Source organism: Rhinolophus ferrumequinum, chromosome 6 (genome assembly GCF_004115265.2).
Source record: "Rhinolophus ferrumequinum isolate MPI-CBG mRhiFer1 chromosome 6, mRhiFer1_v1.p, whole genome shotgun sequence".
Taxonomy (NCBI): Eukaryota; Metazoa; Chordata; class Mammalia; order Chiroptera; family Rhinolophidae; genus Rhinolophus; species Rhinolophus ferrumequinum.
The window spans coordinates 99,788,715-99,811,392 of NC_046289.1; the positions used below are offsets into that span (position 1 = coordinate 99,788,715).

Genomic DNA, 22,678 nt, shown 5'->3' on the forward strand with positions numbered 1-22,678 from the left:
TTCTCACAACTCTACTGCCACCCTTCTGCTAGCCCGTCAGCAGCACGTCTCATTTGGACAAAAGCAGTCCAACTCTGTGCTCACACTCAGTCCCATTCTCCTCAGAGTCCAAACCATGCCCCCCATGTACCTCAAACAAAATCCAAACCATGGCCTGTGAGACTAAGTATGTGGCCTCTGCCCACCCTTCCAACGTCACGCCTCCCACATTCCTATGGCTCCAGCCACACTGATGGTTTCAGTTCCTCACACGTGCCAAGTCCTTTCCTCCCTCCCTTGCCTTGCACTTGCTTGTTTTCTCTGCCTAGAAAATACCAATCACCAACTCTTTACCAGGCTGGATTCTTGTCACTGTTCAGGCCTTAAATGTCACCTCCTTAAAGAGGTCTTCCCCAATAAACGCTGGGCCTGCGTACCGGTTCCCCTTGGTCACTTCACCTAGTTTCTCTGTTGGTAGTGAGGATCACACTACCTTACCCGCTCTATTTCATTACTGTCGTCCAGGGCCTGGAAGACTATCTGGTACCTAAGTGCGTCAGGAAGCCCTCACAACTGAGATAACGTGTGAGAGCAGGGAGGCCTCATGCAAGCAATGCCACCTTCAAGTAAATGCTGGATGGTGCCACCAGCTGTTACGGGTTCAACTGTGCTCCCCGCCCTCCAATTCACATAGTGACATCCTAACCCCCAGCACCTCAGAATGGGACCTTATTTGGAAGTAAGGCTGTTGAAGATATAATTAGTTTTGAGGAGGTCATAGGTTGTAAGGTGAACCCATAATGCAGTATGACTGGCATCCTTTAAAAGGGGGAAACTGTGGACAGACATGCACACAGGGAGAGCACTATGTGAGAGGAAGGCAGATATTCACAAGCTGCAGAATTCCAAAGGCCAGCACAGCGCCCGAGCCCAGGAGAGGAGGAAGATTCTCCCGGACAGCTCTTGGCAGGTCTGAACCCCTCTGCAACACCCCGATCTTGGACTTCTGGTTTCCAGAACTCTGAGACAATACACTTCTGATTGTGTAGGTCATGCACCTGTGGTACTCTGTTGCGGCATCAACAGACTAATACTCCTGCTTACTCTACAGTTCTCAAATGAAGAGGAGGTTTTCATAAAGGAAGAGCAAAGCCCCGAAGCCTTGGGGCTGGCTGAGCCTCACCTGATGGGCCCGGAGCAGGGCGGTCCTCCGATACATGTAGTCCTCAGACTTGATCACATACACCATCTTGTAGGAGTTCAGCTTGAACCTACACTCCAGCTTATCCAGGCTATCCACATTCTCCATGCTCTTCTTGCTGTTGCCTTCCTTCCCTTCCTTTTCCTGCTGTTCTCGACCACGCTGGCACTTCCGGATCCTCCGAAGGTTCCTGAAAAGCAGAAAGCCCCGCAGGATGACAGCTCATCCAGACAGACTCGCACGACTCCTCCAGAAGAGTTTTCCTTATTGTGCGTTCACAGCACTCATCACAAATTTATTTACATACATATAAAAAGTGCCCAGTGGTATCATTGTAAAAAAATATTCAACTGCAGAGATACACAGAATAAAAAGTAGAAATCTTCAACCATGCCCTACCCCAATTTTTCAAACCCCACTTGCCTTGGCAGAGGTAGCAATTGTTAGCAGTTTTGATTTAAAACCTTCTAGGCCTTCCAAAATTAAATAAGCAGTCACCTGCTGTAGTTCTGCTTTTGGGATTTAAGAGACAAAATCAGATCACACTATAAATATTACCCTACTCTTTTCAACTTTTCACTGACTCTCATGCAGATGTTTTCATTTCACCGCACATAGATTTGTCTCCCTCTCTTTAATGGCTGCAGAGGAATGTGACTTAATTTAACCATTCCTTAACAGGAATCAATCAGGGCTCCTCCTCTGAACCACAGAGGACAGAAAACTATTTTAATGCCTATTTTTTTCAATTCTTCCACAGATGGTTCATTAACTAATGTTATTCTACATACACAGGAAAGCAGATAATTCACAGCAATGGATGCTTTGGTGCGTCTTTAGAGCTTAATTCTCTCCAACAATGACCAGAGAAAGCTTAGCTAGACAATTACATTGTTTCCAATACTTTGCTCTTAGAAACACTGCTTTGGTGAATATCTTTCTATACATGTGTTTCTGTAGGACAGCAGTTCTTTGGTCCAAGGACCCCTGACAGTCCCAAGACCCTTTTCAGGAGGTTTATGAAATCAGAATTACTTTTATCATACTACTAAAACATTATTTGCCTTCCCTTTTTACTTCATTAACATACACATTCGCAGTGCGAAAGTAGTGGAGAATAAAAATGCTGGTGGCAGCACCAAGCTGTCCTCAGAAACCATGGTATCCTTCTTTCCAGGTACTGGCAATGAAAAAGAAAGCTGGTTTCGCAGAAGAAATGTCATGGATGAAACTAAATTTTAAATGGGACCCCGATCCTTTAGTTCGCATAGTTTTAGTACGCTATGTGGTGAAGTGGGAACCACACTGAAGTACAGGACCCCTGAATAAAGGCACTGAGTGTGCCTGAGCTGCAGAAGGAACAGCAATTTTACCTGAAAGACAACTGACTAGACAGCTTGGGGTATCTGGTACACATTTGCCCAAAACTGAACAAGGGAGACTGGCACTTCAAAGAAAACAACTGCACACATTGTTGCCCATAGTAAGATTTAAGTTTTCAGGTAAAACTTTGGATTTTGGTACATCGGTACTTGCCACAGTAAGCTAACAGCTTCCTACTATTTAAACATGTGTCTGATGAGTCAACGGCAATATTAATAAATGTGATTTTTTTTGACATTGTAAAATGAAAATGTGTAAGCATCTGGTAGGTCTGCATAACTTAGTGAGTTACCATTTTCCAAAAAAACAATTGAATGAAGTTATACAGTCACGCGTGGAAAAAATTCATTCCAAGTACAGGATAAACAAATGGATTTTGATATTAACTGTATGAAAAGCTCATTGATGTTTCACTGATACTGCAACTAACCTTTAAGAAACTACCACTCGAAGAGTTTTATTGTCCTATCAAAGAATATCCCCAATTATTTGAAAGAATATGAAAATAATTATTTTTCTAGCTACATATTTGAGTAAGGCCAGATTTTCTTCACCTATTTCAACCAAATAACATAGTGGTAAATACTACCAGACATAATTCATATAAACAAAAGCTCAATCTCTAAGAGTGAAGGAATCTCAAGGCCAAAAAGACTGAGAACCACCTCTCTAAGGCAATTAGAAACCAAAGTTCTGGGGTAAAGGTCGCACACATCAACACCGACTCCAGAATGACTGCATCAATTCCTCTATTTCCCTAGGGCACATCAAAGTGCCACCCTTCTCTGTACTCTCTGAACACGGATTACAAATCTTTTAAAACCTTGTGTCAACCTAGTGAGAAACACATGTATTTTTATTGTACTGTTTCATAAACACGGAGACTAATTCTGTTCTGTTTTGGGGCCTGGCAGAGCAGCTGCCCGAAGTCTGCACCAGGCATCAGTGACTGCAGGAGCCTAGCAGAGCCCTTCCACTCACACCCCTTTCCAAGTTCCCACTGGGGCGGAGTCTAATGATCCTGGGATAATAACCGTGTTTCCCTGAAAATAAGACCTAGCTGGACAATCACCTCTAATGCGTCTTTTGGAGCAAAAATTAATGTAAGACCTAGTCTTACACTATATTGTATTATATTTATATTATATTATATATTATAGAAGACCTGGTCTTGTATTATAGTAAAATAATACCAGGTCTTGTATTAATTTTTGCTCCAAAAGATGCATTAGAGGTGACTGTCCGGCTAGGTCTTATTTTTTTGGGGAAACACGGTACCTTTCTGGAAATGTAAGGCATGCGATTCAATTCCAAACTTTTGGGAGGGAAGAAAGCCACTCTACTACAGCAAGACCTGTTTCCTACTTCTGAAACTCTTCTTCAACCTCAGAGAACCAGCACTACAATCTGCCCTTATGTGGGAGTGGTGGGGAATTGAAAAATGATCCCTAAAGAGTTAAGAGAGTGGAGGGTTGGTTGGCTCAGTGGTTGGAGCGCAGTGCTCTTAACACCAAGGTCACCGATTCGATTCCCACATGGGCCAGTGAGCTGCGCCCTCCACAACTAGATTGAAAACGACGACTTGACATGGAGCTGATGGGTCCTGGAAAAACACACTGTTCCCCAATATTTCCCAAAAATAAAAAATAAAAATAATTAAAAAATAAAAAATAAAAAGTTAACAGAGCAGGCCTACGACTGCTATCCTTTGAAAGGCCTGCTTATAAGGTGTGTCCTTTGGCTGGGTGTTTGGATCATGGATTTGGGGAGAGTCTCCATGTTCCTTAAATGGTAAGAGTTAGCTCACTGTATGTAACGGTTTGTACAAAATAATATGGTTCATGCTGAAAATGTGCTTTCCTTCTGGAAGTCTGGAATTTGGGTACATGTTGGGCAGGGGTGCCCACATGACCAGCACCCCATAAAAAACCTTGGCAGATAGCATTTGAGACGTGTAGTAGTAGTTTGCTGCTGGGGGAACGCTGAGTACTCTGCGTGACTCCACGGGAAGAGGGCTCTGGAACCGTGCGCCTGTTCCCGACTGGCTTGGCTTTGTGTCCTGTCATACATCTCTAGCCAACACACAGACAGTCACTGCGGGTTCTCTAAAACGCTCACTTCCCTGATGCTCTGGCGTGGGCTCCAGGTAAGCTCCTGGTATAACAGCAACACAAGCCTTGACTAGTGTCCTAAGCAGACAAAACAATGAATGGAGTACGTGACAAGGAAAAATCTGAAAGTGGTTTAACGCTCTCGCAGCCTGCTCAGGTATACACGGATACGTGACTTGGGCCACTCACCGTGGGAGAAATACTGGTTTCCGAGTGAGATGCTCACGAAGCTCAGGAGAGGTAGTATCGGAATTCATGTATCGCTCCACGTAGTCTGACCAGCGCTAGGAGAAGTGGGGAGAGCACAAACACTGAACTCCATCCTCATCAGGCAGCCTAGCAAATGCTATGACTAAAATGTCTGAAACCCCTAAAATTTCAAGATCAAAAAAATTTCTCTCCATAATGACATGCTTGTTACTTGGTATTGAAACACAGCTTAAAAATTCTGTTAGACAGCAAAACCCAAAGTTTCTCTGAGATATTTAAATGTTACCAGAAGTCATAAATGTGTAGAAGCTGGCTCACTGACAAGTTTTAATTCCCCACAGAATGTTTTGTTAAAGAATACAATGATAGTGGCAAATGTATGAAAACCAGTGCCTTTCACATTAAAATCTGGATTCTGGCATCTCTTTAAAAAATTGTAAAGATCTGGCAACCATGAGCCAGTATTCCCACAAAAACAGTCTCCCCTCCGTATACCCCAACACCACACATGGGGCTTGCCTCTCTCACTGACATTACCAGCCAGACCCAGCTGTGATAACCAACTCACTCTGTCTGCTCTGTGGGGTTGTGAGCTCCTGGCTTCATCTATCCCAATAAAAAGTAAACAAGACACAAAGAGTCCAGATGATACCAGGCAGACGGCACCTCATTTGTTGTTTCTTATATTTCAGGATAAAAACAAGAAACGTGCCAGTCACGACACTGCCTCAGAGGAGATAGCTTTACTGAGAGCTAGATGAGGCTGCCATCAACTGAGTATTTACCAGCAGGCAGCCCTTCTATTCAGCTTAAGACATGGCAGGAATGACCCGTACTTTAAGCATCAGGCCCTGACACTTAAACAGGCCTAAGGCTGTCTTGGCCTTCTAGAAGACTGTCAAGTGGGCAGACTCTCAGGACGTGACAGCTCTCGGGAGCAATTTCTGCAATATACTTGTCCATACCTCTGCTTCTACTGGGTCATCCGAGTTCTCCTCTTCTGTGTCCAAAAGCTCAATGGTCAGCTGAACCTGGCCTTGGCTCTGAATGAACATAAGCTGCAAAAAGAAACTTGAGTGTAAACAAAAGACCATCTCCAAAGCTGTACCCTACCTAGCTTCTCAAGGGGTGGGAGGTGGGGAGGCAATAAAGTTGTAAAGCTCTGCTCCAAAGGAAGAGGTAATAAAGGCACTCCGAAGCTCAGGAGGCCGCTGATTACAAGAGCAAAAGTTTAATGTTGCTACCAGCAAAATGAGGTGTTAGAGCAAAAAGCACCATGTTATGTTTCATATGTCTTGAATTAGCTAAAACAATAATCAATGTCAGTAAGAGTGCTTTAAAAGCAGTTTGTTCATTAGGAAGAAATATGGCAAAGAAGAACTATAAAATGACAATGCCATTTCACTTGATAATTCCATTTCTAGGACTTAATGCAAAGATCCAAACAAGTCTACAGTGGTTTAAAAAAAAAGAGAAAGAAAAAAAGGAATAAGAAAGAAAAAAGAAACCCTTACACCAAGGTGAAGTGGAAAACATCAACATGACAGAGCAGCAACTGCACTTCCATTGCAAAGGAGTCACTGGCCTGGGGTAAGGAACACAAACACTGCCATAGGAAGTGATGGATATGCTGTAGTGGTATCTATCAGTCACTGGAAGTTCTGGAAATTCTCAGTCCTGCTAATGCTATTTGTGCGAATTTTTAAAAAGTCCACATTTAAAAGCAATACCGTGCTAGAGGTAAAAAGCAAGTCATGTTTTGCACACAAAACCTATCAAGTGGGGACAGCACATGGAAGCTCCCTTTCAGAGCCCCTGGATTCCCAAAGCCCTCATCCTCAGGGCTTGCTGCGGACAAGAGCACTACTCAAATCACGCGGGAACATACTAGAAGGAAGCTTGAGAATCGTTTATTTCTACTTCTTAGGTTTACACAGGGAAAAACCTAAAATTCAGAGTTCTGATTTCTCAAGGGCACGCATCCAGTCAGTAAGCAAACAGGACCAGAAGCCAGTTATGGTTCCTAGTGCTCTTCTGGAGAAGCTTTAAAAATTCCTATCTGCTAGTAAAATTTAAAACATGGCAAGAACAACTCTCTCTGTCTCTCTCTCTCCCAAAATCGATTTGGAAAAAACTGCCCCTAGGAGTTTGCTAACTGCCCTGCACCTAGGACGACCTAGAGTACACACTGGTCCTACTGCTCTAAGGAAATCACCCTTCAAAGTGACATTAAGCAGATATGCTTAAAACCGAACTCAATTTCACCGCAGCGGGCTCCTTCTCCAGCTGCTGTCTCGTCAGGCCCGCCCATGTGTGCGCCCAGCACTGTCACCTCTGGAACCACTCTCCAAGTCTCGACTAGCCGCATTATTCCACTGCCCACACCCGTCACCCAAATTTGGTAACGGCCTCCAGTGGTGCACGCCCCTCTGGTCCCTCCACTACTCCTTCCTCCGTGCTACCAAACTGATCTTCCTGAAAGCTCAAATCCAGTGGGACAGTTAGCCCTTACGAATGCCTCACTGCTCACCTACCACAAGAAACCCAAAGCATGTCCTCAGTGTGGCTATAAAGCTCCTCCACCATTTGGAGTCCCCTTCTACACAGCCCGTCGGCCAGCACCTGTACTTCATTCACTCAACACAGTCACTGGATGTCTACTATTTATCAGGCGGGGGCACACTCAGAAAAGAACATGGTTTCTGGTTTGGAGCGGCTCAATTCAGTACCGGAAACAGGAATATAAACAGCTGTACTTACATTAGAACCAAGTAACTACAGAGGTACTGTATTTTAGAGACATGAGCAACATGCTGTGAGAACAAACATTTCCGCCTCAGTGAGCTGAAAAAGATTTCACTTCACTGAAGTGACACTCAGCTGGACACCGAAGGTCTAGGGGAAGACCAATCAGTTTTAGACAAATTATGACAGACAGAAACATTTTAGTAAGCACATAAAAAGAACCCCACCCCCACCCCAAGAGGTGAAAGACATGAATAAGCAATACACAGAAGAGGGTGAAAAAAAGGGCGACAGTAGGAATGGGGAAATGTGAATTTAAGTAACATAATTTTCTAACCATCTAACTGGCAAAAACAAAGAAGTGTGATAATACCGAGTGACGAAGGAGGATGCAATAAATGCTCCTGTGAAAGTGTTCACTGGTACAGCCTAACATTTTGAAGAGTGAAATGGGAATATCCATTAAATTAAAATTTTAAAATATGCGCACCCTTTTCACCAGTTCATTTCACTTGTTTATCTCTACCCTAGACAAATACTAACAAGCCACACAAAAACATAAGTATAAGAAAATGCATTCAATGTAGCGCTATTTGAGACAGTAGGAAAATGGAAATAGTTTAAATGTTACACATAAGGGAATGATTTTTTAAAATATATGGTACATTCATACTATTATGACACAGCAGTTGAAAAAAATAAACTGGATCTACATAAACCAAAATAGAGCAATTCTAAGACATATTAGGTGAAAAAAGCAGGATGTAGAATATACATGGTCTAATATCATTTATTTCTAAATATACACACATACGTCTGTATATATAATAAATGCACAGAAAAGGGTCTGAATGGACAGAGAGAACTAAACATGCCTGATTTTTTAAAAGCAGTATAGAATGTGCATAGGAGAAATAAAGGGAGAGGAGGCTGGAGTTTGGGGCGGAGGAGGCAGGGACTCTGAAGGGCTGCTCACTCAGCTCAGTGGTCATGCTGTTAGCATTTGCTCTGAGGAAGCACTTTCAAGACGAGGATCACTTGGTGACACAGTTTTCCTGCTCACTAAATTAGCCTCTGCTCCTGCTGTTCCCTCTGCCATCTGACAACTATTCTTACCTACCACAGGGTCTGTCCATTTCTTCACAGGCCCTCACAACAGTTTCATACACTGTTAGCGCACTGTGCGTAGGGATGGTAATTCTGTTCACCATTGAAAGTAAACACGCAGTAAACTCAAAATAAACACTTACATTAAATCTTTCTACTAGGCCAACTACAAACCTGAACCTGCCCTCCTAAATACATACAGGCTTTGTTTACCTATACACATTTATCACATAGCTGCAATCATAGTATTTCATTTGTGTGTCAGTATTCTTATAATTTATAATTAACTTTAAAGGGCTGCAAAATATGCCATCCAGTATTCATACAATACCACCCCCAGAGTGGGAAGAACATCTAGATTGTTTCCACACATGCTTTTCAAATTAGCGATTACAATGGTGGAAAACTGGAAACCTAGATGTCAAACCAGAGAGGTATAATTCTCTACAAAATGAAATATCAAAGAGTCACAAAAAGATGCTGAAGACTCTGAGGTGTTGTTAATTGAGCAAAATATGTTACACAACACTGTCTAGTATAACCTCTTTCAAAATATTTACAAGCATAGAAAAGTCTAGTAATGTCATCAGTGATTATTTCTGAGAAGAACTGTAGGTAACTTCTTTTCTGCATTTCCTATTTTTTCTACTGTGATAAAGGATTACATTTATAAACATTTTAAGAAAATATACTTACAAAGTTCTATCCTATGAAAAAATGTTCAAAGAAATAAAGCAGAACACAAAATTGTAAAAATCATATATAACTAATTTTTTTCAAAGGAAAAGTAACAGACTGTGCTTGGGAGACTTTACTTCTACTTTTCTGTATTCGTGTATTTCCTCAGTGAGCTCACAGGAACTCAGAGGTGTTCTGGGAGTGGCATCACTGGGCAAAGCACCCATATTGGTATGGCTTTGACTGCTGGTGGAGACGGTCCCAACTACGCACCCTGTCACCACCAGTCCTCACTGCACAAGTGACTCTCACCTTAAAGCAGTTCTCATCCGACATGAGCTGCTCTGCCTTCCGCTGATACGCTGACTCCAGGAGATTCCTCGAGGTCTGCGTGTTCAGCTGGCCTCCAGTGGCCCCGTTGTTATTTTCTGCCAGGTATAGGTCAGTCACCTGTACACAGATCTCATCACTCACGATGTGCTGCAGCTGGAATCAAGCAAAGGCAAGGTGCCAGTGAACCAAGAAGACGCTTGTCCCTGTCACACAGTTAACCTTTCTCTAACAGGTCCTGTCACTCAGCTCAAAAAGGTTTTTTGGGTTGGTCATTTAAAAAAATCAATCACACAAGACCACTATTTTATTTTCTTGGAGAATAACCAAGCCAGAATCTTCAACCGTATCACTGGTCCATGAGTAAAACTTTCATACCTATTTAAGGGCAAAACCACAGGCAAGTCAGGTTAACGTGCTGCTTATTTAAAGTTCTAAAGAACTTTAAAAAGATTTTTATGTGACATGGCTTCCTATTTTATGGCACTTATTTACCATTTACAATTTGCTTTCATACATACTCTCTCTCGATTCAGACAAAGGTACTGAGAAGAGGTTGTAGAGGGCAGACTCTGTTACACACGAGATCAATTTACACGTTAGATGAGAAAACGCGGTTTGTGTCAGGGAGCCTTAGAGACCAGTCAGTATTTTCAGCCCTTGTACAAAGTCTGAAACTCAAGAGGTATTTAAGAAGCTGTTGCTGAATTAACTGCCCCGGGGCACTCAGCTGAAGGAGCAGAGTTAGGACTAATATTCGAGCTCCCTGTCACCAGGCCAATATTCTTTCTAACACCCCATCTATTTTCCTACATCTGATATGTAGGAAACTATCAGATTAGATAGATTTACAACTGTCTCATCAAACTATCTGGTAACTAGAAAGTTGAATCAGAGTTTCTTTCCATGGTCATGGATATTTCTATTGTGAAATAAAAATTCCCTCAAATGAAATTATCCATCAAAATGCCAGAGAACGCAAAAAACACGATACAAGATGCAAGCAAAAATTTCAATGCAATATCAATTTGTCTATTTTCTTTTAAAATTCTCATAACCATTAAGCCATTCTATTTTTAGGAAGTTACATTCTTTTTGAAGTACTATTAACTATGAAAATTATTTTTAACATTTAAAAAAGTCTTAAATGACAAATATTTGTAGATAAATGGACACAGTGAGAGGTCATAAGGTGAGTGATTTGATGGTGGTAGGAAAGCCAGCAACTGGAGATGGCTGAATAAATTACACTCAGTCCAGACAACGGATACTAATGGACAATTAAAATCATGCTTATAACGTGGTAAGGGAAAAGCTTAAGATACGGTGTTTCAGAGAGAGAAAAAGTAGTGCTAACAAAGTATATCCAAAGCCTGGTATGCACCACGCAGACCAGGTCACTGACTCGCCACCCACGCCCTCTTTCTTGGACATGTGGGCCCTTGTAGTCTTTGGAAAGGGCAGCACTGTAACTATCCCAGCGACAACTAGACAACTGCACCCCGAAGCTGGCAGATTCTTGCTACTGCCAATGTGAAATGACACAACGAGTGTGCCTAGCAGACAGAGGAGCGTCTGGACGGGAGGTCAGGGAGCGCTGGGACCAGAGGTACTGCCGTGCTAAGCCGAGGCCTCAGGGGCAGAGGAAAGCATGAGAACGAGCAGCTCCAGAAGGCAGGCATGCAGGCAAGGAAAATATGTCCCAGTGCAATCCCTACGTGGTTGGGCATATTTTGAGTTCTATACTAGATGTGAGACCACCTACAGTAATCTTAAGACAAATCCCTCTTAACTCGTTTGGAAATGAATAAATAAATGAATGGCTTGACCTTGAATTGTATGTTCTATCTCTAGTCAGCGATGAACTCTGGGACAACACCAAATGAAGTGAGAGAAGGTATGTCACCAACTGAGGGGTTAAGATGAGAACCATGAACATATGTTTTAAAAACACTGAATTTGGGTTTCTGGATAAAACCTGTTTCCATAAAAAGACTGGACATTATGTATTATTGACTCAAAATCATAACCACGTGCTTCTAGTAAACGGACTAATTATGTCTATTGTTTCAAAAACCAACCTCAGCTTATAAAAAGTTCCTTTTAGGGCGCCGGATGGCTCAGCTGGTTAGAGCGCGAGCTCTGAATAACAGGGTGGCCGGTTCAATTCCCGCATGGGAATGGTGGGCTGCGCCCCCTGCAACTAAGATTGAAAACAGCGACTGGACTTGGAGCTGAGCAGCCCTGGAGAAACACACTGTCCCCCAATAGTCACCAATGGAAAAAAAAAGTTCCTTTTATTGAATTCATAGTAGTTGTGCTGGAAGTATGAAAGACAACTTCTAGCTGTGGTAGCAGCACACTTGTCAGCAGAAACATCAGCACACGGCACCTTTCAGGGGATGTTAACTGGGACTAGTCTCTCAAAAGTCATGGCCGGAACTAACTGCATCCGTCCAGTGATTTCTGTCAGTCACCATACAGACCACTTAAGGGAAGGCCTAAAAATTCTTCAACTTTCAAGAACAAAACTGCCTGACAACTTCAGTGAAGATGCCAAAATTCAGTCACGTGAAGTGCTCTTACTTGACTCAGCAGATCCTGTGAGAGAGATGCAGAGCCGTGCGTCCTTTCAGATTCGAGTCAAAAGCATGGGCACTTTGCTTTTGTTTTTACAAAAAAAGCATGTGTTTTTACACCACATTTTACACCAAGGAAGCACTGAGCAACAACAAGCTTTCTTTCTACAATGGCAGTGTAGACTCTAGAAGTATAACTTTTTTTTTTAGGTTTTCACTTTAAAGAAAGTAATGCACAGGTGTGGCCTCTTTGGGGGCCGATTGGGAGAAAGACAAATCAATCATGCAAGTGTCATTGACAGGTGACCTTTTCCAAATAAAGAAGCAGTCCCTCAAAAATCAATCCATCAATCAAAATTTAAAAACATTTTTAAAAAGCAGTGCATCAACAACAGCCTGCCTTCAGGAGTTCAGAACTCAAGGCAACGGAGCAGAGGAGCGGAAACCTGACTGACTATTCATGCTCTCTGCTATGAAGTTATCGCTGTTGCGGAGTACATGTTTACAAGCTCCCAGGGTGCCCCAGGAAAACACCACAAACCTAACTCAGAGGGAACCTCAGATAGTTAGGTGGGCAATGCACTGTAAAAGACGGTATGTGAAACCTTCCTGTAAGAAGAACTTCAAATATTAAACCAGGAAAGTATGAGAATTACCAGCATCTCCAGAAGCTGAAAGCTCTCCCCGCACCCAGAAGACAAGGGAAGGGGCAGCCAGTGCGGGCTCACAGGTGGGGGGCACACTGAGCAAAGCAGGGCACAGCGCTGTGGCAGAAGTACTGCCCCACGGTTGCCAGTGGAAACAACAGCCCATCACCCCCACCCAACCCCAACCACTCGCCACCCACAGGGCTGTGAGCCTGCCACCTGGCCTGCTCCCTCGGGGAGGAAGGCGTCCGCCTGCCGGCGCTCACCTGCCGGACGATGCTCTGGATGAGCTTGTCCATGGTGAAGGCGATGTAGGCATGGATGGTGAACATCTCCCGCAGCGAGTCCTCGTACTGGGACGAGTCGATGTTGCCGTCCAGCAGGCTACGCACCATGTCCAGGAAAGCCGGGTAATAGTCCTCCACATCCACGTCCACTGCAGGAGAGGGCAAAGGTGAGGCTCGGCTGCTGGGAGGCTTGGGGAGCAGGCAGGGCGGCTGCACCGCGCTCAGCAGCACCGGGAGGACCAGCCCTCGGGGATCGCACATCCCCACTCAACCTGTTGCGCAGACAAAATCCGACTGGTGGCTGCAGCCCCTAGCGCCGCCCACCAGAGTGACTGCGCCGTGACCAGCGGCTTCTCCCTGACGAGCCACTTACTGCCAGCTTGGCTGGCTCTGCGTAGGAGCACAAACTATCCTGGGGAAGAGGTCTCCTCTGAAGGCTGGTGGCCCCTCTGCTAAGAGCATTCCTGACACGGGTCACAGACCACAAAGCTCCTCCACTGACGCACAGAGTACAGACAGGGTGACTGTTGCACTGGGCCACCTGTCGGGAACTGAACAACCAGTGCTAGAATAATGACGCCATCTCCATCTGTCCAAGTCCTGCGTAACGACCGATTGCGACACTCACTCCACAACTACATGGAACGGTCCATACTCAGTGCCCAGGAACCACTCTGCCACCAGCGAGAACCTTACCGGCTGTTCCAGAGACACTGGCAACTAGCAGGGGCACGGGAACGGTGAAAGGACTGCCTTTGGCGCACTAAAGGAAAAGCGACTACATGAGGCTCAAAGCTGGGCGCATCTGGTCTCGGGCTGGGCTGGCAATCAAGGCAGTGGCAGGAGGGGCTGCTGGGGTTGGTTATGCTGCTTCTTCATCTAGGTACTGGGACCACTATAGAGGTGTGTTTACTTTGTAAAAGTTCACTGAGCCATACAATTTGGAGCTGTGTACGTTCCGATACACGTATCAGTTTCAATAAAAAATTCACTAAAATTAAAAAAGTTACAAAAGGGACTCTATCACTGACATTTGGTTCCCCGCTTGTAAAGTCTGTACAGGGGCCAAGGCTGAGGGTAACAGCCTGCTTAGCTGTAGTGGGACGGACTCCGGGAAGGCGGGCTACACAGGACGGCCACTGTTCCGAAGCGGCAGCTGCTTGTGTTGCATCACAGACCGTTGCCTCGTTCAGAGCTACACACAGCACCAGCTGGGCAGGTGCCGCGAAAAGGTGTGGTCAGGCCAGAATAAAACTCCGAGTGCACAGCACGGACTCCGGCACACGAGCCGAGACCAGCGTGAAGTGGCATTACCACTCAAGACCACACTGTGTAAGCTCACACCAAGGGAGGTCGGTGGTCACGCCAGGGTGAGGCCATTTCTCTCATTTCTACCCACGCAGGCGGAATCACCACATTAAGGTCCAAAAGCCATCTCTCTCAAGCTCAAGTTAATATAGATAAAGGCTTTTAGAATTAATTCCCAGTGTCATTAGCTCTTCAACAGATAGAAGGCTGGGGCTACACATGGGCTTCTTACAATAGCAACAGTTAAAAAAAATAATAATAACGATTTGCTCCACAGCTTGGCTGTTTCCTCAAGAGCACAGAAAAAAGGCTTCATGGGAAAGTTTTTGGCTCACAACTCAAATACTGAACAGTTACTTAGAAGTAGGTGGCCCATAATTACTTAGAGCACAAGGTGGCTTCCTTAACCCTTATTCATCTTCCTTTTCCCAAGTTCTCTATCTTCATCACTGTTTTGCCTGTTCTGCTGTCTCATACCACCTCGAGTTCCAATCTCCTCCTCTCCATAACCTATCTCTGTTTATTAGGAACTAGTCACAAACCCCTCTGGTTAAAGAGAAGTTCTACCTAAACACATCAGAAAATTCACACCCGTCTTAGGCATGAACCACCAGAAATTTACGTCCTGTCATGGAGTGGAAACGTTGCCGTTCAGTCCCTTTCTCCTTTAAAACTCTCTGCAATAACCCAGGGACCCGCCTCTGGGAAACTGAGGGCGCTGACCCCCCCCCCCCCACTTCCCTGATGTCCAAAGGATCAGCCACTGAGTGTCCAGGATTCAAGCACCGCACAAGGCGCTGTGTGTCTTTTCTCCCGTCCTCCCAACCACCCCACAGGGTAGCAGGCAGCACCCCCACTCAGTCCATAGGTTCAGAGCATTTAAGTAAGACCACATGACTGGTAAGCCCCAGAGCTAGGATGTGACCCCCTGAGGCCTGTCTGTGCCCCACGTATAAAGGAAGCAGTCGCGAGTCTAACTAGGCCCTGAGGTCCCCAACCCCTCACTCCCTCTGTAAACCAACAGTCCAGGCACTCACTAGGTTCTTTGAGACGAAGCTGGATGGCAGGGCTGTCGCTTTTGTCTCGCTTTATGCCCAGCACTTCCCGTTCCCACTCTCGCTCTCGGTTTTCCTCTTCGATCTGCCGTTCCGCTTGGGAACAAATCCGCAGGAGCCTGAGGCAGAGAATCTGGTGCAGCCGCATAAAGATATACCAGTTGTTGTTCACATAGAAGAGGTTGTACACCTCATCCATCCCTCTGAGCTTCTGCGCTGCTGTGTTACTAAACAGCAGCTTGGACTTCGGGGGGCTGCCTCCAACACCGTTGTGCTTCTTAGCTGCTCCTGTGGCTTCGTCCACATCCATTTCCTCTTCTTCCTCTTCTTCCACATCTGAGAGATCACCCCTCTGAGCAAAGAGCAGGTCTGGAATGAAATGGTGCATGATTTGCTTGATTTTGTACTTGTCCTCCTTCTGAATGCCTGTCTGCCTCTTCACGTGGTGGATGATCAGAGCCGCGGCATCCTCCAGGATCTGTTTGTCTTCATAGGCCAGCGAGAGGTGCGGGCCAACGGGCACACCAGCATTCTCCTCCGTGGCCTGCTCTTGCCGCTACCAGGAGACAGACACAAAGGGTTAAGTGCCATATCGACAGCAACAATAAACAGCGTGAGACCACACCAACAGTCCAGTCCGCTAGTAACCACAGCAGCTAGGATTCCAATCCCAAACCTCCAGAAACAATAAGGTAATATGGAAGATGTGGTTTGGTACCAAAACGGTACCTTCTAGACTTTAAAGACTTATAGGGGACAACGCGACAGAATTGGGACCATATTTTAAAACTGTGGATTAGCACTATGAGATCTGGGATTTACTTTAAAGTATTTCTGGGTGGGAGTGCAGAGGTGTAAGATGTAATAGCAGTGACAAACAGGAGTCAATGTTTAAGTTTATGTAAGAACTAATTTTACTATTCTCTCCCCTTGTCTATATTTGACATTTTCACAATAAAGTTTTTTTAGAATTGAAGATCAAACTATTTCTAGGAACTTTCCTTTTTTTCTTTTTTTTAAAGATTTTATTGGGGAAAGGGAACAGGACTTTATTGGGGAACAGTGTGCACTTCCAGGACTTTTCCAAGTCAAGTTGTTGACCTTTCAATCAGTGGTGGAGGGCGCAGCTCAGTTCAGTTGCCTTTGTTAGTTGCAGGGGGCGCAGCCCACCATCCCTTGCGGGAGTCGAACCGGCAACCTTGTGGTTGAGAGGACGCGCTCCAACCAACCGAGCCATCTGGCCACCCGGGAGCTGAGCGGCAGCTCACTGACTTCATTCTAGTGGCAGAGGGCACAGCTCGCTGGCCCATGTGGGAATCGAACCGGCAGCCCCATTGCCCAGAGCTCACGCTCTAACCAACTGAGCCACCCGTCTGCTCCCGGAACTTTTCAATCACAGTGCATTTATGTTTTTATCCATCACCTAATTCTATGAACTCAAAGAAAGCAGGATTAATTTCTTATTCATCTCTGTATCCTAGCTCCCGTACTACATATATAAACCTCGTAAGTGTGCTGAATAAACAAGGATTAGAAAGAGTTTAGGGATCAGTGATAAGGGTTTAAGCTGTGGGAACTTGAGATGGGTTATACAAATGAATACAAGGTATTGTGTCAGGGAAACAGATGGGAAGAGGAGTTGGAGAGGGAGGCGGTGGAGTAAACTAACACCATGGTGTTAAATTGGGAAACCAGTAAAACAGCTTAGGGATAAAGGAGAGGTTTAGATTTAAAATGGTAGAATCAGGAACAGAAGTCTACGCCAGTCATGAAGCAAACATCGAAAGTCTTAGAGGGTCTCACTTTCGCTTAGCAGGTCATTTCCAGGAATCAGAGCTATGCTGAACCCAAAGACGGGAGTCTCTCCCAGCCGTAGAAACCTCCTGCTCACCTCGTCATAGATGCTCTCAATCTCGTTGAGTAAGCTCTTAGACCTCAGCACCTTGGTGTCGTTCTGTTTAAAGTTGATGCCCTGGTGGTCCAGAGACTTCAAATAGTATTTCTCATTTTGCTCTCTCCACACCTTATTAAAGCCCCTCTGAGCTTCTCGCCATTCTTCCTCTTTCATCTTCAACCTAGAGGGGCGAGGGTGGAAACAAGATGTGGGAATTCAGATGTGGGGCGTCACACTCCCTGGGTGGGATCCTGACTCTGCCATGACAGCCACACAGAAGTGCTTCCTGACCAGTGAAGTGGGGTAACAGCACCTCCTCTTAATCATTAAGCATTCAGAAATGAGAAACATGTTATACTTACTTGATTTCAAAAGTCAAAAGATATAAAAAGGCCTGTCAAAATTATTGGCAACTTGGGATAAATGTTATTCAAACCAGGCGTGAACTCTGTTATATGAGGGATTATTCATTCATGACTGATTTTAGGGAAGTAACTTGTCCCAAAGTCAGAGATCCTACTCAGAATAGTCATTTCTCAAACAGCATCCCTGGAATACCCCTGAAAAGGGGGTTCTCTTCCTTGGCCAGCTAATGCAAAGTTAAACAAGTGTCTTTGCTACAGCACTGCTAAGAATGTTTACTCTGCTAATGTAAATGCAGAAGTCCAAGGGCAGAGAACCTGCACAATAATGTTCCTTTGGACACAGTTTGGAAACTTCTGATGAGAACAACTGATCCTAACCCTCCAGGAGAAGAGAGGAGAGTAAAATCAAAACCAGCATGGAGACTGCAGAATACCCTGTATCTCAAAGCCAAGTGAAATGCTACCGGCAAAAAGAGGAACGACCTGTGCCAGCATCTGAGGGAAGAACAATAAAATAGGGGCATCTATGAACTGTGCAGCGTGCAGGAATTCTTCCACCAGGTGACCCTGACTGAGGACCCAGGTCCCAGCTGACAGTCAGTGTATTCCAGCGTGCCCTGGCTCTGGCCCGCTTCCTGATGGCTGGCCATAGGTGGGCATGAAATCCCTCTACGCCACAGACTGAAAAAGGAAACATTCTTGGTAGAAATGGCAATCCAAGTCTCTTTAAATAATACATATCAATTTGACACAGACAAGGAGTGATTCTTATTAAAAACCAAAGATGTACAACAGTTAATACTGAGCGGCAGGAACGTGGGTGGTGGTTTTCTTCTTTGTTCTTTTCTGGATTTTAAAACATGGCCTGAAACACAGAGCATTCCACTATGGACTTTCAAGGCGTGTCCTCTCCCGGTGGTTATACACACCCCATCAAGAAGCCCCACTATTCTGCTCATGTGAGCAGCACACACTGGGGGTGCCAAAAACATGTATATACCTGACCTGTACTCATCTTTTGTAATCAGTATATATTGAGTATTACAATTTTAATAGTTTTTTCCTTTCATAAAATATGTATACATTTTTTTTGGCACCCTCTCTATATAAAATTGGAATGAAACAAAGAGAATCAGCACGCCTCCTGTGCAAGGATGACATGCAAATTTGTGAAGCATTCCATTTGTTTTTTAAATTCATGAAGCATTCCATTTTTTATTTTTTTTAAAAGGAAGCTCCACTATCCCATGCTGCACCTGATTTTCAACCCAGATGGGGAGAACTGGCAGTCTCCTGGGATAACCAGGAAAACAAGAGCTTCACGTAATGGACACTGAACCTGTCATGAAGCAGATGAGAGCATGAAGGGCATTTGTGCGGGTACCTTTTAAGGACAATGGGGACGGCAATGGAGGGGTTCTTCCTCAGCCCGTCAATAATGTCAGCTGCTTTGTCAGCGTAGATCCTCTGCAGTGCTTTCCGATGGATGACTTCCGATGTGCCCCCAAGGCTGTTGTCCAAGCGGAATTTGGCTTGTTCCTCAGCAGACAAGCGGGAAAGCTTCTTCTGTATTGCTTCCAGAACCCGGATTGTTGCCAGATTGGTCTCTAAAACTACATCAAGCTAAAGAAGAAGACAAAGTGTGTTTAGGACCCAACCAGAACAGAATAGAGATCAGACGTAGAAGGTGGGGCATCACATTCCCTGGAGAGGATCCTGGCTCTGCCGTCCCAGGCGTAAGACTGCTTCCTTACCAGTGAAGTAGGACTAGTAGATCTCCTCTCATAAAGTTGTTTTCTGGGTTTAACGATACAATCCACATAAAGTAAAGGTCTAGCACAGGGGTGTCCAAACTGCGGCCCGCGATCCATTTTTTATTGGCCCGCAGCAAATTCCAAAAATATATTCAGTTTACTTAAATAAACCAGGTGAGGCAATACGTACTTCACCTCGAGTGAGTGGCCCGGCTCTTTGTGTATTTTACCGCATATGGCCCTTGGTGAAAAACGGTGAAAACAGTTTGGACACCCCTGATCTAGCACAATGCCTGGCACACAACAAACATCAACAAATGATGGACAAGCGGGAGGATGTGAAAGTTGTGTATGCAGGGACCCATTTCAATTCTTACTGAATTCCTGGCAAGGGCCTGCCTGGCCTGACGTGGTCAAGGATATGACTGGCAGCCTTTGAGGTAACTTTTTTCCCGAGGCTTAACACAAAATCCTCTAGAGAAACAGAAAATGAAGTAAACAAGCCTACGACCAAATGTCTGTAGAAGCTTCCCTAAGTTTTCTAGTTTGGGGACTGTGATAGTCATTTTATCAAATATTTCTGGTCTCCTCCCCAGTTTTGGAACAAGATGGACTGAACTTCCTGGCTCCCTTGTGATTGGATGGGACAATGTAACTACTACTAGCAAGTGAGTTGTAAATAGGTGAGTCGAAGTAATGTTTGTTACTTCTAGGCTAGAGCTTTTAACAGTGCAAGACCCTTCTTCTGTAGGGTAGATGTTGAGGAAAATTTGCCTTCATTGGTTGATGTGAGTTTTTGTCTATTAGCTTTTATCTGTTCCCGCATGTGAGGTGATTTCTGTGCTGTGATCAGGGGTTGAGTAAATCCCCACTTTGGTCTCATTCTCCCAAGCAGGGGAGACGTGAGATGAGGTTTTCTGTTTGGTCTCATTTTCCCAAGCAAGGGAGATATGAGATGACGTTTGCTGTTCTATCCGTGTTGTGAGGTGATGGCTAGCTTAGGATTAAAGAAATTCTTGATCAGGGGTTGAGAGAATTCCCTCTTTGTTCTGTCTGTTTCGCTCACATCAGTAGATGAAGAGAAGAAGTAGCTAAGTTATATCAGGACGACGTGACAGTCTTGTTGCCAGGCTTTGGAAGACCTTGGGCGGAAGGTCCCAGCAAGAACAGTAGATATTGCTTGTCCGGATGAACTAGCCCTTCGGCCAGATAAGTAACATATTTTCTTTTTTTTTATCATTGACAGCCGGACCCTGCCAGAACTGGCCATGCCCGGAGGGGGAGGCAAGAACAAGAAACTTGGCTCGAAGGTACATCTGAGAAAATATATGACAGACCTCAGTTGGCAGTTTAATTATTATTTCGTCATTTGGTCATTTGTCATTGGTGATTTTTCATCATTCTAACACTTTGAAGACTTCCAGCAACATGCAGCAACAAGGGGATGTCCTTGACTTCCAGCCGCGAACCTGGTGAGGTCTGGCTAGTTCCCGGCCTCCCCAGTGCTGTTCCCCATGGTTAACCTTGAGAACTTGTTAGCATCTAGAAAACTTGTATGCAGCTTGCAGCTTACAGCATCAGAAGACGTCCTAACTTCTAACAACGACGACGACAACAGCAGCAGCAGCAGCCGCAGCATTCTTGGGAACTAACAAGCAGCGATGTGGGAGATGCCTGAGTTTCTCTCAGCTACAGATCTGGCAAGGTTTTGATTTATGACTTTTCAGTGTTGTTCTCCCCGTTTGGTGAGTTTTTGGCATCTACTGTAATAGTTACTATCCTATAGAGCTTATTACTGCTTTTGGATACTGCTTACTGATGTTAGTTGTGTCTTCAGCCAAGTGATTTTTGATCAATAGTAAACCTATGTTGGGATCTCTTACACACATATGTATGTGTACTCCTTTGACATGACATTGTTATCAATGTATGTAGTTTAGTCTGAACCACCTTTACTTTCTAACATTAGCATATTCTATTAATTGTCTTTGTCTTTTGCTATTGCATATTGCTAAATTACATATTAAATAATTAAATTAATTAGCCCCATACTAGCGTGTGTCCCTCCTCCTTCTTTTCCCCCGTTCGTCATTATACCTTCTAAGCTCTCTTTTTCCTTCCAGTAACTGGCAATGTTCAAGATGGTGGCAACCTATCAGACTGGGTCCCCAAGTAATTCTGATGAGCAGAATCCCCTAATAACATCAATGCACATGCAGCAAGATTAAGAAATAAATCTGTTTCTTCAGGCCACTGAGATTAGGGGGTTGTCTATATTGTAGGATCACTCAACTATCCTGATGTATAAAGGAACGCTCCTTCAAACTAGTCCACCTCACCCAATCCTAAGCGCACACACGCACTGCGCACACACCACACTTCCATTATCTTCACTCCTATAATCACCAATGGGAAATGAAGATGCTGCTTCTCATTTGCAGACATACCAGTTGCGAACAGAAACTTCTTACCAAAAATAGATGCCAATCTCCTCTTTCTAACTCAGATGACCTTACTAAACATAGGTAACAAAGAAATGTTTTCTTTAGCCTGATAAAACTTTCCATGGAAGTTAACATCTGTCATGATTTAGTTTTCTGCAAATGGTTGAAACTCCTAACAGACCCTGCCAGTGGCCAAGCAACACGTGGCTCTTCATTTAAAACATGCCGATTATCCAATGGACACTTGTCCCATTAGGGAGACCACCTCAGGGAAGATGTAGATGCCTGATCACTGCACTGTACACCTGATGCTGAAGCTGAACAATAATGAATGTCAATTACAACTTTATATATATACTTTTTTATATATATATATACATATATATATATAAAAACAAGTTTATATATAAACTTGTAAACTATATATATATCGTTACAAGAAGCGGAGTACAGCACTAGGAACAGAGACAGTGGAAATGTAATGGCTGTGTGCGATGTCAGAGGGATAGTGGATGGGGGCAGGGGGTTGACAGTGTGAGGGATATAAATGGTAAATGTCTAACTATTACATTGTTTTGTCCTGAAACTAAAAAAAACAAGA

At 44.3% G+C, this 22,678-nt stretch overlaps 1 protein-coding gene and 1 pseudogene across 5 annotated transcripts in view; one reads left to right on the top strand and one right to left on the bottom strand.

Annotated features, from left to right (window-relative positions):
- The window catches only part of SIN3A (SIN3 transcription regulator family member A), a 64,765-nt gene that overhangs the window by 3,665 nt on the left and 38,422 nt on the right, over window positions 1-22,678 (bottom strand). For all 5 annotated transcript variants that reach the window (XM_033107927.1, XM_033107925.1, XM_033107930.1 and 2 more), the window contains exons 13-20: window positions 19,264-19,502; window positions 17,512-17,695; window positions 15,603-16,176; window positions 13,237-13,406; window positions 9,727-9,900; window positions 5,850-5,942; window positions 4,864-4,958; window positions 1,163-1,370 (exon numbers count right to left, since the gene is read on the bottom strand). In XM_033107927.1, the coding sequence (XP_032963818.1) occupies window positions 1,163-1,370; window positions 4,864-4,958; window positions 5,850-5,942; window positions 9,727-9,900; window positions 13,237-13,406; window positions 15,603-16,176; window positions 17,512-17,695; window positions 19,264-19,502 (1,737 nt within the window). The remainder of the gene's footprint in view (window positions 1-1,162; window positions 1,371-4,863; window positions 4,959-5,849; window positions 5,943-9,726; window positions 9,901-13,236; window positions 13,407-15,602; window positions 16,177-17,511; window positions 17,696-19,263; window positions 19,503-22,678) is intronic.
- On the top strand, window positions 18,972-19,068 carry LOC117024381 (uncharacterized; annotated as a pseudogene).